Source organism: Copadichromis virginalis, linkage group LG16 (assembly GCF_057382275.1).
Source record: "Copadichromis virginalis isolate Kocher_CV1m ecotype Utaka linkage group LG16, C_Virginalis_male_GT1.1, whole genome shotgun sequence".
Classification (NCBI taxonomy): domain Eukaryota; kingdom Metazoa; phylum Chordata; class Actinopteri; order Cichliformes; family Cichlidae; genus Copadichromis; species Copadichromis virginalis.
The window spans coordinates 19,147,991-19,168,803 of NC_140633.1; the positions used below are offsets into that span (position 1 = coordinate 19,147,991).

At 42.4% G+C, this 20,813-nt stretch overlaps 2 protein-coding genes across 5 annotated transcripts in view; one reads left to right on the top strand and one right to left on the bottom strand.

Moving 5' to 3' along the window:
• Positions 1–9,156, top strand: part of il1rapl1a (interleukin 1 receptor accessory protein-like 1a) — a 175,555-nt gene extending 166,399 nt beyond the window's left edge. Inside the window, exons 9-12 of one of the 4 annotated variants that reach the window (XM_085435744.1) lie at positions 2,171–2,317; positions 4,653–4,823; positions 7,417–7,461; positions 7,884–9,156. In XM_085435744.1, coding sequence (XP_085291870.1) covers positions 2,171–2,317; positions 4,653–4,823; positions 7,417–7,461; positions 7,884–8,605 — 1,085 coding nt within the window. In that variant the 3' untranslated portion in view covers positions 8,606–9,156. The remainder of the gene's footprint in view (positions 1–2,170; positions 2,318–4,652; positions 4,824–7,416; positions 7,462–7,883) is intronic. The other 3 variants (XM_085435745.1, XM_085435746.1, XM_085435747.1) reach the window with 3 other exon arrangements.
• Positions 9,157–14,497: 5,341 nt separating this feature from the next.
• Positions 14,498–16,088, bottom strand: nr0b1 (nuclear receptor subfamily 0, group B, member 1). The gene is made up of 2 exons (XM_085435043.1): positions 15,291–16,088; positions 14,498–15,082 (listed from the first exon to the last, which is right to left on the bottom strand). Exons 1-2 carry the CDS (start codon positions 15,928–15,930, stop codon positions 14,841–14,843), a joined length of 882 nt encoding a protein of 293 aa, XP_085291169.1. The 5' UTR covers positions 15,931–16,088; the 3' UTR covers positions 14,498–14,840.
• Positions 16,089–20,813: the final 4,725 nt, after the last annotated feature.

The window sequence follows — 20,813 nt, forward strand, 5'->3', positions numbered from 1 at the left end:
ACTCCTCTGTATACAGTGGCTTGCAAAAGTATTCGGCCCCCTTTGAACTTTCCCACATTTTGTCACATTACAGCAACAAACATGAATCAATTTCATTGGAATTCCACGTGAAAGACCAACACAAAGTGGTGTACACGTGAGAAGTGGAACGAAAATCATACATGATTCCAAACATTTTTACAAATAAATAACTGCAAAGTGGGGTGTGCGTAATTATTCGGCCCCTTTGGTCTGAGTGCAGTCAGTTGCCCATAGACATTGCCTGATGAGTGCTAATGACTAAATAGAGTGCACCTGTGTGTAATCTAATGTCAGTACAAATACAGCTGCTCTGTGACGGCCTCAGAGGTTGTCTAAGCGAATGTTGGGAGCAACAACACCATGAAGTCCAAAGAACACACCAGACAGGTCAGGGATAAAGTTATTGAGAAATTTAAAGCAGGCTTAGGCTACAAAAAGATTTCCCAAGCCTTGAACATCCCACGGAGCACTGTTCAAGCGATCATTCAGAAATGGAAGGAGTATGGCACAACTGTAAACCAACCAAGACAAGGCCGTCCACTTAAACTCACAGGCCGAACAAGGAGAGCGCTGATCAGAAATGCAGCCAAGAGGCCCATGGTGACTCTGGACGAGCTGCAGAGATCTACAGCTCAAGTGGGGGAATCTGTCCATAGGACAACTATTAGTCGTGCACTGCACAAAGTTGGCCTTTATGGAAGAGTGGCAAGAAGAAAGCCATTGCTAACAGAAAACCATAAGAAGTCCCGTTTGCAGTTTGCCATGAGCCATTTGGGGGACACAGCAAACATGTGGAAGAAGGTGATCTGGTCAGATGAGACCAGAATGGAACTTTTAGGAACACATGCAAAACACTATATGTGGCAGAAAACTAACACTGCACATCACTCTGAACACACCATCCCCACTGTCAAATATGGTGGTGGCAGCATCATGCTCTGGGGGTGCTTCTCTTCAGCAGGGACAGGGAAGCTGGTCAGAGTTGATGGGAAGATGGATGGAGCCAAATACAGGGCAATCTTGGAAGAAAACCTCTTGGAGTCTGCAAAAGACTTGAGACTGGGGCGGAGGTTCATCTTCCAATCTAATCCAATCGAGAATCTGTGGCAAGATCTGAAAACTGCTGTTCACAAACGCTGTCGATCTAATCTGACTGAGCTGGAGCTGTTTTGCAAAGAAGATTGGGCAAGGATTTCAGTCTCTAGATGTGCAAAGCTGGTAGAGACATACCCTAAAAGACTGGCAGCTGTAATTGCAGCAAAAGGTGGTTCTACAAAGTATTGACTCAGGGGGCTGAATAATTTCGCACACCCCACTTTGCAGTTATTTATTTGTAAAAAATGTTTGGAATCATGTATGATTTTTATTCCACTTCTCACGGGTATACCACTTTGTGTTCGTCTTTCACATGGAATTCCAATAAAATTGATTCATGTTTGTGGCTGTAATGTGACAAAATGTGGAAAAGTTCAAGGGGGCCGAATACTTTTGCAAGCCACTGTACCAAAGTATTCTAGAGTCGAATGTAAAGCAATGTGTCCGATAGCTAATGCTTGACCCAAACTGGGTTTTACATCAGAACAATGGCCCCAAGCACAGAAGCAAATCTACAACAGGATGGCTGAAAAAGAAAATAATCAAAGTGTTGGAATGGCTCAGTCAATGTCCAAACCTCAAACTGGCTGAATATGTTGTTGAGAAACCATTGGAGATCTGAACATCAACAAATGCCTGCAGACCTCAATAAACTAGAGCAATGTTGGAAAGAAGAAAGGGCCCAAATTCCTCTACAGTGATGTAAGAAATTGATGAAGTCATACAGAAAATGAGTACTTCAAGTTATTGCAGCTAAAGGTATTTCAACAAACTATTGAATTATGTGGTGTACTTACACACTCTTTCTGGGGTTTGTCTTAGTTTCTATTGAATAAAAAAATGACTCAGTGTAATATTTCATGTGGTTTTTTTTAGACCTTGTAGGGACTAGATAATTTTTTTATTTTGTCCCAATAAGTAAAACCTTAGAGGTGCGGGGATGTTTATCTATTTGCAGTGACTGTAAGTGGCCACACAAAACTGTAACTGGCGTTTTAACCATGACTGTCTCAGCAGTTTTGCTTATTTTCTTGTCTGTATGTGTTGTCTTCAGCAGAGCTCATGTACACTGTGGAGCTGGCAGGAGGGCTGGGAGCAATCCTGCTGCTACTCATCTTTCTCATCTCACTCTACAAATGCTACAAGATTGAGCTGATGCTTTTCTACAGGAGGCACTTTGGCAGTGAAGATGTAGACGGAGGTAAAGACAGAAGAATGCGTCTAAAAAAATGTCTTTTGGCCTTTTAACCATTATCTTATTCACACTTTTTTCACCAGGACTTTTTTTATCCAAAAACTCAATATCAAGCAAGCCATGATGACTCCATATGTGCCTTTGCGGGCTTGTATTCATAGATCCAATGAATGTACTATTTTGTTTAAAAGTAACTACTCACTAGTAGTTACAGATGTTTACCCCAGTGCTATCTCAGTGACGGCATTTCCGCTGCTGTTGGTAAAGAGGTGCATGGTGCAGTGACTTTACCGGGAAAGGAGGAGACAGTTTTTCAATTTGTTGCCCATTTAAAAAGAGATCAATCTCAGTATGTCATGGAATGAAGCCCACCCTCTGCTGCCAGATAGTGATTCACAGCAACAAGGCAGGCTCGAAGCACCGTCTCTGAGCAACAAATAGGAGCGTAACAATCCTCAAATTGAAAAGCAACTTTCTGCTTTCTCTACAGAACATAGTTAACTTGTACTTCACTTAAGGATTTGTCTGTTTGTGTCCCAGTATGATTCCTCTGTGTTTTGCATTTTTGCTCTCTTTTCAAGAATTCTGGAAAGACAGAAGTCACCGGATTGTTTCTACAGTAGCATAAATTATCCATTACGCCCAAGACTGTAGACTCAAACTTCCACATGATTAAGTCATGCCGTCAGGGACCGCTGATACAAGCTGTTTTTGATTTTTCCAACTTTGCTAGGTGGTTAATTTGCGAGGTTGGTTGCTAATTTGAAAGCTTTGTTTGATGTTTGGATCCTATCGAGCACAGCCATGGCCCTTCCAGTAAGTTTCAAAGCTGCGCATGCTCCTCAAAAGAGTTTCTGAAGCAGTCCTTCCTCACTTTCTGACTGAACCACATTCCAGTTTCCACAGAGCATAATGACTAGGACTTAGCGAATATGGCACCAGCACTGTTCTTTTCCCTGTTATCTATTTTCTACCTTCTCAGTTCTTCCCACTGTCTTCTGGGAAATCATTTTGAGGTGGGAAGAGAGTATTGCTTCTGCATTGTTTTGGGTATTTTTGTATCTACCACAATTTATTTCTTGTATACACTACATGGCCAAATCAATTTGACACCACTAGAAAAGTGGTCTTCTCTTTTCCAAACAAGAATGATAAGCAAAAAATACATACAATAGACAATAAAAGAAATGGTTTTCTGAGTTTGGTGTGGAAGAATTTGACTGCGTACCGGAGACACTTATTGGGAACAGCATTTGCAAGAAAGGCCTTCTCCTTGATCATAAGTAGCTCACTTCATGAGCGATCTTGTGACTCACTGGAAGGAAATCCATGTCGGCAAATTATTAAATTTAACAGTTTTTTATAGAAAACAAAGTACCGAATAGAAAATGTAAACTGACACAGCAAAGCACAATCGTGTGTCCTGTAGAAAGTTACACTATAGTTTCATATTAGACTATAGACTGTATTACCCATGTTTACAGTTCTTTAACATACTTCAGTGCTTAACAAATTTATTAAAATACCATTAAGTGCAAGTTTTTTTCACACAGCTGCCCTAAGTTACCAGTATTGGTAATCATCAAAAAAGTTATGTTTCTATAATGTTAAATCCTCCAGCATGAACAAGCATTTTAATTAAAATTCTATTTTTCAGTTTTATAATTAATGTTACCTATGAATCTTCACATTCGCTGTTTTACAAAAAAAAATGTAAAAAATAATAAATCACATTATTATTATTTGATTAGTTAATGGCTCAGTTTCTGGAACAGAAAAGTTTCTAGCTTTCGCAAAGTTTTTGACAAATTTCTAAAATATTTGTGTTTTCCTGTTTTTATGGCAGGTGGTCTAATAATTGTGTTAAACACTGTATAAGAATTACACAAAAGATATAACTTCCGACTTTCGGCATTTTACTTTTGTGCCTTTTGTCTATAAATTTGCAGAAATTTCTGATGCATATTCTGTTTGGATGAAAATAACTGGTAACTATTTGAGGTGCCGTGCATAAGGGTTAAATGGCACTGTCATAACCATGGCATCACATGACACTGAATGTGAATGTTTATGGATAGAGCCAATAAGTGTAAGAAAAACCAACGTTATTTTATTATTTTGAAACTATAATAAGGAGTGTGTAATTCTGGTTTTAGAAGTAGCTTTAAAAGTTGTAACTATTGTAGAAGTTAGCCAACGCAATTGCAAGAAATGTGTAAAGTCAGTTGTTTGGAATAAAATGCTCATCAGAGAATGAGCGTGCAGTGTTCAGTGAAAATGCCATGGCGTTTAGTCTGCATATTTCATGACTGACTCTCCACTCTTTCTTCCTGTTCCTCAGAAAATAAAGACTATGATGCATATTTGTCTTACACCAAAGTGGACCCTGACCAGTGGAGTCAGGAGACCCGGGAAGAGGAGCGCTTTGCCTTGGAGATCCTCCCTGATGTTCTGGAGAAACATTATGGCTACAAACTCTTCATCCCAGATCGAGACCTCATCCCATCAGGAAGTAAGACTGTGTGTGTTTGTATGTATGCATGCTTGCACACGTTTGAAATGTTTGTGCCATACTGTAAACAGTTGTATAGGTGTTTGTTTGTTTCTACTATAAATTCTATATTGGGGGAAATAATTATTTGATCCTCTACTGAATTTGTAAATTTGCTCACTTACAAAGAAATGTCCAGTCTCTAATTTTATGATAGTTTCATTTTAATGGAGAAAGACGTTAAAATATTGAGTGACAATGAGCGAAATAAGTATTTGATTCCAGACCAACACGCTAGAATTCTGGCTCCCACAGACTGGCTGTGTGCCCACATGGCACACAGATTACAATCAATCAATTACAGATACTTGTGATATCAAACGATTATGTGCATAAAGCACAGAATCAATTTCTTGGGAAGACCAAGAAATTAGGTAAGACCAAACAGCTGTTAAAGGATCCCAGGGAGCAGCCTACAGACCTGCACAAGGCCACAATGGACGACAAGACCATCAGCAAGAATCTTGGTGACAAGGTGACAGCTGCTGGCGTGATTCAGAAATGGAAGAAATACAAAACCTTGTGTCAACCTCAGTCTGTACAAGATCTTCCCTCATTGGGTGAGGATGATCATGAGAAAGGTGATAGATCAGGTCAAAAGTACACGGGAGGTGCAGTTGGGACCAAAGTCACCAAGAACATCATTGATGGCACACAACAAGAGTTCCCACTGTTTAACAAGGCACATCTACAGGCCCATCTTAAGTTTGCTAGTGAGCAACGAAATAATTCAGAGAAGGCATGCATGAAAGTGCTGTGGTCAAATGAAACCTAAATCAAGCTCTTTGGTATCAACTCAACCCGCCGTGTTTGGAGGAAGAGAAATACTGAGTATAACCAAAGGATCACCATCCTCCACTGAAGTGGAAATATTATACTTTTGGGCTGTTTCCCTGCTCAGTCAGAACACCGAAGGTGGGTCATGGATGGGTCTTCCAGCATGAGAATGACCCAAAACATGCCACCAAGGCAACAACGGATATAAAGAAGAAGCACATTAAGGTCACGGAGAGGCGTAGCCAATCTCCAGACCTATAAACAAACTGTGGAGGGAGCTGAAGTTTAGAGTTGCCAAGCAGCAGCCAAGAAATGTAAAGGATTTAAAGTCAAAGGAGCTTGCAAAGAAAAGCGTCTAGACTTCTTTGAGTTGCTTGAAGACGTTTCACCTCTCATCCGAGAAGCTTCTTCAGTTCTAAGGTCAAATGGTGGAGAGTCCCAGATTTAAACCTAGTGGGAGTAACCCCCCACAGAGGGACAAAAGGACCCCCTGATGATCCTCTAATCGCCTGAGCCAAGGTGTGAAACTGGGTGTGGGTCCCAATCAGCCAGAGTTTGAACTGAAGAAGCTTCTCGGATGAGAGGTGAAACGTCTTCAAGCAACTTAAAGAAGTCCAGATCCTTTTCTTTGCAAGCTCCTTTGGCTACGATGACCTGGATGACTGAGAACCTTCACAGACATAAAGGATTTAAAGTTTCTATAAAGAGGAGTGGGCCAATATCCATCCCACATCTCTCTGGTGCTTACCAATGAGGCTTTCTCTACAGAGTACCAAGTCATGTTTTGCTTGGGCATCAAATACTTCTTTCAATCTGTGACTTTTATATAATGTCTTTTTTCTAGAATTTGGTTGATGTTCTGTCTTTTCATTAAAACTAAATTACCATTATTGGAGATTGTTAATTTCTTTGGAAGCAGGGTACATGTATACATATACATATACATAGACTGTCACAGTCTGTTTTGTCTGTGTTGTTTGTTTTCACCATTGTTTTTCCACCGTCACTGTCTTGTGTTTCAATGTCCGGTGCTGTCAGGGCAGAATCAAGCAGAGGATGCTCACAAGTGATGAATAGATGAATATTTCAAAGTTAAAATAAGGGAAGAGGAGGGAAATGCAATATTCAATGCAATACTGTCAACAAGAACCCTTTTTTTCTTGTATCGTCTCAAACCTCTCTGGATTAAAGCACTAGATCATAGCATTTCTCACTAGCTCTTCCCTTACTGTGTACTACAGATATGGGAATACAGTATGCGGTGTGTACCGGGAGCCGATATATTGAACAAATTTATCATCCTCACTGATTTTTATCCATGTATTAATAAATCCATGAAAATTCTGTCTGAACATATTCTCATGTGTGCTAACTCTGTTTAGCAGTCTGTCTTTGCCAGTGGTACACAGTGTGCTCTAGTTAGTAGCAATGCTGTGTGTTTCTACTGTAGGCTTCATGTGAGAAAGATAAAACGCAAACACGTGCTAGCTGGTCCAGACAGAATTAAACATCAGTGGGTAATGTGTGAAGGCTCTGAGCCCTGCTGACTGAGCCGCTTCTATCCTTTAATCAAAAGAAAATTGCCGCCAGCACCACTGCCAAGTAAAATCATTGCAGATGAATGTCCAATCAGAGAAACATGGTATGTGATTAATCGTATGTGAAATAAAAAGATGACTGAGAGGGGACGCAGCCACGCTTCTGACGGTGTTGAGCATGTTTCTGTGTCTGTAATGTGTTCTGCCTGTGACCTGAATGTTAAAATGTTTATGTTTAGGTCTCACCAATGAGCATTACCAGGATGACACGCGGCTCTTTAGAGGTACTCGCCCTTCGGTCTTTTCCTCTTGCATCAGCTGCTTTCATGCTTAGAGTGGCACCATTGTGTGATCTGAAACATCAGGCCCGATTCAATAGCGAGCTCAGCCCTAATCCTATAGAGTGTGCAGCTTTATCAATCACTGGTTTGCAGTTAGAGCCATATGGATCTGCTCTATGTGCATAAAATGTTAATTTATATGCTGCACCTTTGTGCACACTTAAAGCTCCATATTAAACGGGTGTTAGTAGACCAGATACTGTCACTGTCTTGCGTTTTGTGTCTGATGCTGTCTGTGTGTTCATCCATCACTGTGTTGTGGCCCTGTTCTCATTAGGTGAAAACAATGCTCACTGCAATGTTTTGCCACACTTGTGTCACATAAATTTTTGCTCTTCTCTTTCCTTCCCGCTTCTTTCCCGCAGCCTACATAGAGGACGTGGCCCGCTGTGTAGACCAGAGCAAACGCCTCATCATAGTTATGACACCCAACTACGTAGTGCGGCGAGGCTGGAGCATCTTTGAGCTGGAGACGCGACTGCGCAACATGCTGGTGACGGGTGAGATCAAAGTCATCCTGATCGAATGTGCCGAGTTGCGCGGAATCATGAACTACCAGGAAGTGGAGGCGCTTAAACACACCATTAAGACCCTTACTGTCATCAAATGGCGTGGAACCAAGAGCAACAAGCTCAGCTCCAAGTTCTGGAAGCAGCTGCAGTATGAGATGCCCTTCAGACGCACGGAGCCCATGCTCACGCATGAGGCGGCACTAGACGTCAGCGAGCAGGGCCCATTCGGAGAGCTGCAGACTGTTTCTGCCATGTCCATGGCGGCGGCCACTTCCACGGCCATGGCCACCGCCCACCCAGAGCTGCGCTCCTCGTTCCACAGCACCTACCACACCACCATGAGGCAGAAACACTACTACCGCAGTTACGAGTACGACATGCCCCCAGGAGGGACCTTGCCACCTCTCTCATCCCTGGGAAACCAGCACACCTACTGCAACATCCCACTGACACTGCTGAACGGACAGAGGCCACCCGGGAAGAGCCGAGAGCACAGTCTGGAGGAGGGGCACGCCAACAACGCCATGCTCCCTCTGCTGCCCAGGGAAACCAGCATCTCCAGCGTCATCTGGTAATGGCAAGCAGACTCGGCGCCAGCTTTAGGAAGATCGCTCAACGTCAGACATGACGAGGTTACAGTCTGGCAGTTCTTAGGAACACAGTTCGAGGTTGTGATTACGGCAAAAAGCATTTGGATCCGTATGGCTCCGGCAGCTAGTCATGGAGGTAAAGCAGGTTCCTGGACGTGGTTTGTCTTGTTGTTCAGTCGGACTGCACCTCGTTTCCAGAGGATGTTTTCTATGTGGAACTACAGGGGATAATGCGAACACACTGTTTCATTAACTAGCGAGAAATGGACTCACAAGGACTCCATGGTGAAGAACCAACACACTATGGCAATTATTCACAGGAACGAATACACACACACACATACACACATACAAGAAATTGCATCCATACAAGCAAAAGGAAAACAGGGTCTGTACATATATTTCAATTTATTTGTAGCATCAGTGTTTTCCTGTTTTGTTCTTTTGTTTATTTTATTCAATCATGTTTGTTGCCTTCTCTAATGTAGGACTTTTGCTTTAACTTGTCATAAAGAGTTGTATATTTTTAATCTTTTTCTCTTTTTTTGTCTCTTTTTCTTTTTTTCTTTCTCATTTTGTAACACGCTCGATAGGAAAGCCAATATGACATGTGCGTGCGCTGTTGTTTGTTTGTTTAAAAATCTTTGTGTTGTTTAAAGAGAACTTTTTTTTTTCGAACTTTGGGAAACGCCTGGACATTTCAGGAGCTTCAAGGAGCTAAAACTTGTTTTCGTTTACCTGTAAAAGGTGTATCTAGTTTAAAAGGAAACTCTCTCTTTTTAAAAAAAAATATAGAATATGCAAAAAGAAGGAGAAGCTGGCAAAAAATATATCGTCTCGTGGGACTGAAAAGGAGGAGTGGTTGGGGAGCAGCGCTCGTCCTCTCCAAGCAGATAGACTGGCAGATCTCTCTCTAAAGCTTCATATTTTCTATTGAGACAAACAGCCTTGCTGTTTTAGAGTGATAGTGAAATGCCTCACCTTAAAAAGAAATCTGTAGATTATTTTAAAAAGAATTCTATTTTTATAACTGAAAAGAGTTTGCTTGAGATGTCATACTTATTTGCATTTCATCTTCCATAGAAAGAGGATTTGTGTATAAGTGTTATGCTGGTTTTGTGCCCTTCGGTGTGGCTCCTGGTTTGTTAAAGAGATTAAGGTGGCTTTTAAATCCCACATGACAAAAAAATGTCCTCTGCTCTTCTAGATTCAAAGGTAAAGCATTTTCAATGTTTTGGTTTAAAGAAAATAACAGTATTATTCCCATCCTGATAATTCATTTGGTTCATATGGATAGTTCATGTTTAAGGAAAGAAAAGAATTCCTTTTGTGTTTTGAAAGACTTTTTACATATATTTGAAGGTGTGATTTTTGAGTATGCATAGCAAATAGATATGTATTCTATATATAATATAGATATTTATATAAATATATAAACACAATTTTCACTTGGAAAGAAATGTCTATCTTTATAGAAACACAATCATGATCAGTTGCCCTTACTTTCTCACTGCACATTAAAAACATTGATTTCCTTTCGATGTTTTCCTTTTGTGTCCAAGTTGAACCAGCAGCAATTCATAACACACCTGATTATGCTCTTAACCTTTTTTCTTTTTTTCTTTTTTTCATTACCACATGATTTTGTAATGGCTAGAGTCAGCTACATCCACCAGATGTGAAACAGGACATTTGAATCAGTGATCAGCCCTGGGAAATCTGGCACAGGGTAAATGAACAAGTGTTTTAGTACTGTTGAAATAAGTCTTTAAACAAACTGTGCCTTGAACGTCCAGTTATAAAGATCTTTCTATAAAGTCTATGATCCAGCTGCTCTTTCTGGTGGATAACACCGAAATGCTGTAATACTAGACTCATTGGAAGGTGATGTCCATGTGTGTACAATCATTGCAACTACATTTGCCCTCTAAGAGAATAGACGGGCATGTTTCTTGACCCTATGGTATAGTTGTGTCCAGAAATATGCCAGATCTAATCATATTCCTCTGTCCTCTATTTCCTCATCGTGTCAAGAAACACGTTACGTAATTATACTGATAATTATTCTTTCTTGCAGCAAAATGTCAGTGCAGTGAAGAAAGGAGAAAGGCAGATAAGCAGACTGTTTAAAGGAGATGTTCTGGTATTAGATAGCATGAATGCAAATCATGGAATTTAACTAGAACTAAACAAAACTAAAAAATAGGTGTGCAAAAACATGTCAGCTCCTCAGTTCATGCAAAACAAAAACTTTTGCATATACTTATACACAAATACTTATCCGTACTAAAAAACAAAACAAAGAACCACTGAGACAATGAAAACACTGAAACTAATAAACACTAAATTATTTTTTAAAAGAATAAAAATGAAACTGAAATGAGCAGCTCTTTTTCTTCTTCTTCTTTCAGCTGTGCCTCATAGGGTCGCCACATCGGATCATCTGCCTCCATGTTGCCCTCCCTAGCATTCGCCTCTGTCACACCAACCCTCCCGCATGTGCTCCTACACTACATCCATGAATCTCTCTCTGTGACCTTCTTCTTTTCACTCATTCCTGGCAGCTCCATCTTCAACATCCTTTGTCCAGTATAACCATTATCCCTCCTCTGTACATGTTCAGACCATCTCAGTTTTGCACCTTTGTCTCCAAAACACTCGACCTGAGCTTTCCCTCTGATGTACTCATTTCTAATCCTTTCCACTACTAAAGAAGCATCTGAGCATCTTCAACTCTTCAACCTCCAGCTCAGTCTCCTGTCTGTCAGCACCACCATCACCAAGCTATACGTCATAGCAGGCCTTGCTGCCATGTTGCAAACCTTCCCTTTTTAACCTTACTGCTATCGTTCTGTCACAAATCCCCCCTGGTGGCAAAGTAAAACAAAAACAAACAACTTCAATGACTTAGTTGGCCATTTGAGAGAAGTGTGACATACAAACATACAGGTAACGATGGAAATCAAACGGTGTCTAAAACAAGCACCATGAAATTCTCTGGTTTAAAGCTACCTGAATAAGTTTGCTGCATGCTCTCCCCCTTGCTCTCTCCTTATGTTCACTGCCTTTCAGATAGAGCCAGAAATGCCAAGTGAAGATAAACCTTTAACAAAAAAAAGGTGCTGATATAAGAAACTGCTTGGCTTAAGGTCAAGCAGTTTCAGTTGACGCCTGACATTTGCCTGCACATTGGTGGGTGAGTGCTGACAAACAGTGCCATCTCCTGGGGATACACACTACCTACAACGGGTGTCTGAACACTGGTAAACACAGAGACAGAAAGCAGATTTACTGATGTCTGCCAACCCCAGGAGAAAACACAGAAACTGGGGCAGAGGAAGAAAAAAAAAGCAGGAAAAGACTGAGTAGAAGGCAGAATGATGAAGAAATGAAGCTAAAGACAGTGTTTATAAAATTCAGCCTGTGGACATTTTTGCTGGAGACAAGGGCGGTGGTGGTGGTGCTGGGGAGTGCTGCTTTCAGACTATGCAAACACCAAGAGAAACTGTAACACCGTACCAATTTAAAAAGAAAGAAAGACAGAAAGAAAAGGGTCTCAAATGGTGGAATCTGCTTTGGTTGTGTTCTTTTTGTAATAAGTGATGCTAACTCAGGCAAACACCCACAACATATTGTCAGCCACAAGAAAAGCAGCCTCCTGCCAAACCAGTGTGGTTTTATTAGCAGACACAGGATTAATAGAGTCTTTATTACCCAGAGCAATTACAGGCTTAATTGGAGAGAAAATAGGCCCCGATGAGAAAGAAAAAGGCAGAGGAGATAGACGGGACGGCTTCAAAGTCCACATGAGCACATGTGCAAGGCCGTGTGTGTGTGTGTGTGTGTGTGTGTGTGTGTGTGTGTGTGTGTGTGTAAATACACCTTCATGTGCATGGTTTTGTTTTGTTTTTTCTTGTTATTTTACTCTTTGCAATGCCTTATCTGTCCACCAGGAGGTATGTGAGCTATTTCATCAGTATCTCAAGTTTTCTGTGCCAGCCTTTATTATTGGCATCACCTCCTCCCTTTAGTGCTTTGCTGTTCTGCTTGCATGAAATTAATAGCAACAAATTAAGCACAGAGACACTGCTTTTTCTGCTTTAGGGCACCATTGAAAGGTCTACTGATCTCGAAAACATCTTTTCAGGGAGTTTTTGATGTGAAACCAGAGATGGAAAACAATTTGACTGAAAAGTCAATTTGATCAACTTTGATCAACAAACAGTGATTCGCTGTTTGCTTCCTTGTTCGAAAGAACAGTAAATATGTTGATTTAAACGCATGCGGTTATTATAAGATGGCGAGGATGGTGACTGGAGAGCTCCCGATACAGCATTATAGTCTAGAAGTTTCAGAAATGTGACTCATAACTTTTTGTTCTTTCCAAGAGCCGTAATTTAACAATGTTGCCTCTCGCCGAAAGCCCCCTGCTTTGTGGCTTTTTAATAAGGTAGCTCGTCCTGCACTTTCTCCTCTCTCTGCTCTCACCTCGGAGACAGCCACACACACACAGTCACCTCCCATGTTGTTGCGCCCCATTTTTTAAGGTGTACCCAGAAACAGGAGGTCCTTTCATACTTCGGTGACCGAGATGAGAAATCTTCTCCAATTTTACACCCAACAAAGAAGCTTTACGTCTGCTTTCATCTTTCTTTCCTTTCTCGTTTGGGAATCACGGTGGAAAGCAGCTAAGCACTTTTACACACGTACCTAAGTGCTTTATTTGAGTAGTTCAATTTTCTGCCAATTAATATCGTTGTGTTTTACTAATGAGTGTTCTAACCAATTCAAATTAAATAAATCTGACCACATTGTGATATATTATTGTAGGCTAATATCCCCGCAGTATGAAACGTAAAATCTGCTCCATGTCGATGCAACATTGTGACACAAATGTAATAGTTTTTAATCCAATAATTATCCGATCATATGCCATTTTACTTCTGATGTGTGTATAGTGCAGGACCATTACTTGAAGTATTACTTTAATGTGTGCTACTTGTTCCTTAATTAAAGTGTGTGAGAACTTCTACCACAATTGTTTGGGTATAATATAAAATGCTAACAATCTGGCCGGGTTATTTTATTGGTGCTGCCACAAAGCGAGACCAAGTGCAGGCTCAGGCCATCTGACCTCTGAACAGTGATGAAGTATTATAGCTGCTAGATGAGATGTTCAGGGACTGAGCTTCGTAACATCGTGTGGCTATGGTGTAACAGCAGCAAGTCCTTGTGCCATTGTCTGAGATGAACATTCACTCAGTAGTGTCTCATTACAGAGGTCTGGTTTAAACCATAGGTGTATTTTATGCGGCGTCTCTAGGAGCTTTTGTTCTGTTGGTTACAGGGAGATTATTTTTTTTTCTCCAGCGAGCAAGTTGATACCTTACCGCACTGTGCCCACACTGTGATGGCCAGACTACGAGGAACAGGAACATTACCTAAGGTCCTTTTCCTCAACCACTTTTGCCCCTTTCTGTGTGCATGACAGGGGAAGTTGATCCATGTGACTTGCACAATCGCTACACGTTGTATACTGTTGCACTCTGGTGGCCTAACAGGGCATTTCACCTGAATTCAGAAGTCCTGCATCTGTGTTTATACTCCACAACTTACCTCCTTCACTGGACAGTGAATAGCTGCTACACCAAGCCCTGACCTTTTGAAGATAATCTGTAGTTGATGTGACTGAACTGTAGTTGACATCAATCAGTGTGACTCATATTTTTCGAGGCGACGTGATTTCTTAAGTACTTTCTGCGTGTGTACTGAGACACATTATCTTCCTTCGTAAGAGTTTGTCCAGGGCTGATTTCACAGAGGAAAATGTGTCAGCAATGACGGAGCAATTATCACTCACATACATAGTTTGTTTTTAGGGTTGTTTTTTTTATTATCATTATTATTATAGAAAAATATTTTATATAAAAACAAATAAGTTATGAATTACATGAGCTGCTTTATATTTTCCTCTATTATGACATATTCCCTCAGCACATTCTCTCTTTCTTTCTCTGTGCCGCTCATTCTCACATGCACACTCACACTTGCTTGTGTTGGTCATTTCACAGTCACTGAAGATTTCCCAAATACATTTGTCTTTAATTAATTGAGTCCCACACGTCGTCCTCACCTGCCAACCAATTAAATCTTTGAGCAGTTCAGTCCATCTGACAGCTGAACCTGCTGAATTCATCTCAGTCCACTATGGACCCGTGACCTACTTCCCGTAGAACATCTCCATGAGGACCTCTTCGATGTTGACAGTCCCTATGACGGGTCTGAAGAAGAGCTGAGCGACCACTGGCGGGCTGATGGCCCTCAGCATGGACAGAGCTATGAGCAGCTTGGCGAACCGCGTCGTATCCTCGCGATGGATCAGCCTGACGTGCTCGTTTAGAGCCTGGTGCGCCTCTCGACGCAGCGACTGGATGTAGTGCAGACAGCGCAAACCCTCCAGATCTAGAGGTGGGGAAGGATGGGGGGAAGTGAAAAGTTGATAAAAATGTTACAACGCAGACAAGTAGTTAGGTAAAGTGTAAATATCAGAGCAGTCATGCTGAAATAAAACAAACTTTTACCCATCAATTAATAAATCAAACGGTTCCACTCGTGAGCGTGGCACCTGTGCTTAAAAACTGATGCTCTGCTATCAAAAGCCCTGACCCACCTGGGTTGAAGAGCACGGCTCCCTTCAGGTACGCATATTCCTTCGTGCTTATATCTACACTCCAGCACTTCTTTAGGAAGGCTTTGATCGCTTCGATGTCCACAACAGAGACGCCGGGTGCCCCCCTGTTCTGGCCGCCCACAGCCTCGCTCTGCCTGTCCGGACAGCCCGTGAGGATGCGCTGCAGCATGCTCGGCTCCACGGTCTCCGTGGTCTCAAAGTCCACCCGGTCTTGTGCGAGTCCCAGCACGAGCAGAGGCGCCCAGCCGCTCCGGATCAGCACGAGCTGGTCGTCCTCGGGCAGCTCGCGAAAACAGGGGACGTTTTTCACGAAGCGCAGCGTCTTCACCAGGACCGCGGACGCCGCTTTGCAGGTCACCTGCGGGGAGCGGAGGACGCCCCGGCGCCGAGACGAGCCGCAAGAGCAAGCCTGCTGTCGGACCTCCTGCAAAGAGGCAGAAGCGGAAGAGGGGGGCTTCTGGAACAAGTGCTGCAGCGTGTGCTGTTGGGGATGCTGCTGTTGCTCCTCGGCGGTCACCAGGCGGTCATCACTCTTTAGAATGCTGTAGAGAATGCTGCTGCTGCTGCTGTTTTTTCGGCCGCTGGCACCCCGACAGCGGCAGCCCTCCAGCGTGGCCATGACCGCCGGCAGGAGCTCAGCGCGTCCCGCTGCTTCTTTGAAGCGCTTGAGGTCAGTGACAGAGGTAGCCCTGTTTTCTTAGCCCCTGATAGCCCCGAGTGAAGGGCAGAGCGTTTATATTAGCTCCCGTCTGTCCCCGCGCTTTGAGAGATTGTTCAGACCCCCTGAACACACACACACCCCTCCCTTCTCAAACACCGCCCCTCTCTCCACCCCTCTCCTATTTCCCACACTTACCTTTTCACAGCCCTCACATATTCAAGACACACCGGTGTAAATGATTTTTTATTATTATTTCTTATTTATTTTTATTGATTTATTTGCAAGTAAACACGTCGGACAGTAGCAGCTTTCATCTCTGTTGCTCACCTGTGAAAGGTTAACCATGGCTCAGATAAAACAGGAAATGTAACATTTCCGTCTGCTCGCTCGGTTTATCAAACTGTTCAGAAATCATGTTTGTTCGTTTTAAAAACCCGACAGTCGTGCTTAATCAAAGAGACTTCTTTATAAATTGTGTGAAAGAAACAAAAAAGCAGAGGAAGAGAGCAAGAGAGAAAGAAAAGTGGAGAAGGCGCCAGAGACCAGCTTTATTCTCAGCATTACCTTGACTCTCTGAGCAGTCATCGGACAGAAGCCAGTAAAAGAAAAAATAGTCCAGGGAGGGATCTGAAGGCTTAATTATTTTAGGGACAATTTATATGATTTTCTATGAGAAAGAAGTAGGAAGAGCTGAGGCGCGAAGGCCGGCCTCCAACCTTGACTCGGACACGCTGATATTGATTTAACCGTGAAAACTGGAGCTGGTGAATTATGATGTCATGACTCAGTGCTCTCCTTGCTTCTGTCACTGAAGGAGGTATTTGGGAGGTGGTGGGGAGAGGGGGCGGTGGAAGTCAGTGAATGAGAAACTAAGAAGGACAAGTTGGGATAAAGCAGATGAATTAGAGGTTTATCTTAATTGCTCCTGAGAGGGATCACAAGTTAGGGTTGGCTGCTACCTGAAAGAGGGAGAGGAAAATCCCTCTGGGGAAATCAGAGCTGATTACAGAGGAGTTTAACCAGACAGAAAGCAAGCAATAGAAGATGTCAGGATGAGCAGAACTGTGGGTGACTAATGCAAAAGTTTGGAGCAAAGGTTCTAATCTCAGTTTGTTTTGTAGACGGTCTGAGCATCTCTGCCCTGGCCACGTCCCAAATACCCTCGCATGCTTAAAAAATGAGGGTCTTAACAAAAGGTTGTCTTTGGTTTGGTGAAAGGATGACATTGAGTACATGGTTACATTCGTGAAATTGCAGTAAGCAGGACCTCAGTGTCCCTTGCTCTGTTGCATTGAAGGACACAGTTATGAAAAGAGAGACAGGATGAAAACTTTTTTTTTCTGTAGTGCTACAACATTGTTCAGAGGCCGAATGTCTTTGTATTGATTTAGCAGAAAGAAGAACCACAGAAAATTTTTCACATGTTTATATCAAGGACACAGCGGGATAAACAGCCTTCACTCAGCCTGTCTCTTCTCCTGCTCAAGGCCCAGCCAGCGCAGGTTATAAAAATCCTCCCGTCTCAAGGAGAGATTACATTATGTCTTGTTGCAAAAGCACAGAGTTGAAAAGACAGCTGCAGCGCTCGGTCGCTCTTTTTCAGGCCTCCTTTTCGTCTATTGTTTGTTTATCAGATTTGGACAAGGTGTCTCTCCACTTAACCATCCTTCCCAGGGTAAATTTAGTCAATCTGAAATATTTCTTAAACATCTTTCACCTAACTGGCCTCCCACCACCACAACAAGTTGATGCTTTATTTAAAATTGGATGAAGATCTGAAAACTGATGCCAAACATGCCACCCTATCCCCTAAATAATGACTGATGCATGTCATCTGATAGACACGTATGTACCACCTTTGCATCTAAACACCAGATGAATTAATGCAAGATGTCAGTTTAGATGACAACAGTTGGGGTTTAATATGCAACAGTTGAAAACATTTATCTGCATTACAAGTCTGTTTCCTGTGAGCTAGGAAATCTGAAACAAATGGATCGGGCTGCACAACTAATCCGCAGAGACTGGCAAGTGTAAAACTTTAAATGGCTGTTGCTGAAAGGGTAGGGGGGGAAAAGGCAATAGTTCAGTTTAATGAAAACTTTCAGGTTCTTAACTTTAGGAGGAAACTCAAGGGTAACGCGTTGATAATGCATTAATGAAATGTGCAGAGACTTTTGGTTTCCCAGGCTGAAAGTTGTTAGTTTTTCTTTTTGATATGAGGCAGACTTGTTCTCTGGCACGGTGCCTGCTGGTTCCCAGCCCAGTCTGACTTAGCTCAGCATGGGGAGGCCCTCTCACGGTCGCATCACACTACTTAAAGGATGGGACTTCTTACAAAACATGCATTCTGTTTTGTGAGAGGGGGTTGCGTTGTTTGTGTCTTTAAGTCAAGACTCCTCTGAGTTCAAGTAACATTTATCAAAAACTGCAAGAGTGTCTTTTCGCACCTCGGCAAAGAAAACACCACCGTTCTCTTCTCTGAGTCGCTTCTGCCAGCGAATGGGCCGCTCTCAAATAAAAGCAGATCAGTAGTTTGTGTGTGCATGTGCATACAAAACGCGCAGTTGATCTGCACTTTTGGAAACTCGCCGCTGTGACACGCGGACAGCTCGAGTCAGGCAGCTTCAGCCACGGCACAGTTTTGTTTCTGGTGGTGAAATTTAGAGCGAGGTCAGAACCACAGAAGATATTTACTCAAACAGGGGCCATGGGAAAGTGAAATCCACTTGCAGGAATTACAGAGGGAGGGAGGACAAAAGGAAGTGCCATTAAACTAAGTGGCTAACTTTCATAAATCTCCCGATGGGATCATACCAGCTCGACTCCACTGAGCTCATGCACCACATCCATCTTCAATAATATTGCACATTCGTACATCAGATAAAGATACTTAATATGGGAAGTAATATATTAAAAACTAAGAAGAATGCAGTGCAGAGGCATAAAGCAAAGAGGCCTGGAACCCTTTAGGCGTACTCGCAGCACTGATGATTTGTACTTGTAGGTCGAACCACACCCACTTTAAATTTTGTTCTCGACTGCATGTCATGAACTGGCTGTGTGGAGGCAGATGAGGACCCAAACGCAAAACTCACGGAGACAGGAACTGAACTCAAAATCACTGCTTTATTGCAGGCCTTTAAAACGAAACAGAACTAAACTGGGAATACTAACAGAAGACCGAGGGAACACAGAAAGACACACAGGTTCGGGGAGAAGACATTGACGACGCAACACTGACCTGAGGGAGACACGCACATAAATACACAGAGGGTTAACGAGGGAAGTGGGAGCACACGGGGAACACAGCTGACACAGATAATCATAACGAGACAGGGCAGGAGTGAACACAACATGACGCATACTGACGAGAGACTGTCAAAGTAAAACAGGAAGTACACAGAGGTTCAGACAGGAGGAGAGAGAGCACGGGGAGAACACAGTCATAACGGGCTGGGGAAAACATGGAATAAAACACAAGGAGAGACGAGGGCTCACAGATACACAGGGGCACACAGGAGGTAACCAAATAAGGAACATCTTAACTAAATAACCTAGGAACCAAGGCATAAATAGGGAACAAAATACAAAAACACACAAAAACTAAGAATACTGGGCCAACATGGCCCAGGACCATGATACTGCACAGCTATGACATTTCATCATTTCATGCACAGAGATGCTATCACACTGACAAAATCATATAACACCTGCCATAGAGCTCAAAACAGTGAATTATTTCACTGAAAACAATACCACCCACACTGCTGAGTCCGGTAGACAATTTCCCTAAAAAGACAATTGCAGTTTGTCTTAAACGTCAGCCTTGGATGCATCGCACTCACAAACAAAGAAGTTCTGCGTCCATCACAAAATACTAAATTTGAGCTTTGTTAGCGGGTCCAGATTACTTCAAAACACAAAATGCTTTTAATAAGTAAGTATTGTTTTGTTCTTTAGTGGCAGTAAGCACTTCCTGAAGGCTGATCACACAGATGAAATCCTGAGGTTGCCATGACCCAAGAAGACAGTTCTTTGGCACATTCAGCCAAGTTGGCCTTGAAGCACAAGTGCGGAGAAAAACACAAGGTTTTTACCAAGTACTTGGGGCTTAGATACCCACAGACACTCCAAGACAGGTTTCAGAAACTTAAGAGGACAACTTTGTATGATTCAAGGCTTCGCATTAAATGGCTCCCCTGGAAAAGTCTTGTACCGCATTGTTTGTTGATTTGTTGGGCACTCTTCTGGCGGTTGCTATAGTGACTGCTTCCATTTTCTCTCTGTGGCTGCTCACATAAAGGACTTCGTCCTTGTCTCCATAATAGTTACAAATTGAATACTGCACTTTCCAAGGACTCGTGTCACCAACTTACAGCAAAGTGAGTGTATGAGTGTGCATGTGCATCTGTGTGTGCATGTGTGTGTCTCAGAGCATGAAAGAAGACTAGCTGACTTTAGATTTGTTGCACAAATGGAAAATAAAATGTACTTTTTTTTTCTAACTTGGTCTTTTTTATGAATCAGAAAAGAAAGGACTAACAATACAAGCACTAAGATGAATGTGGAAAGATGCAACGAAGTGCAAGGCAGATTAAAAGGACTAATCAGGGATAAAAATTAAAAATTAAAAAGAAAAGGGTCTAGATCTGAGAGCACGAGGTCAAGACTGTGTACACCAAAATCAGAACAATTGAGTTAAGAGGACAGTTCAAACCAAAACTGTTAGACACGACTCACGCTCCTGTCGCTGAAGTATGGCCCGCCTTGTCTGGTGATGTGAAATGCTCAATCACTGCTCACACTGAGGAACGAAAGGATATATAATGGAACGGTGA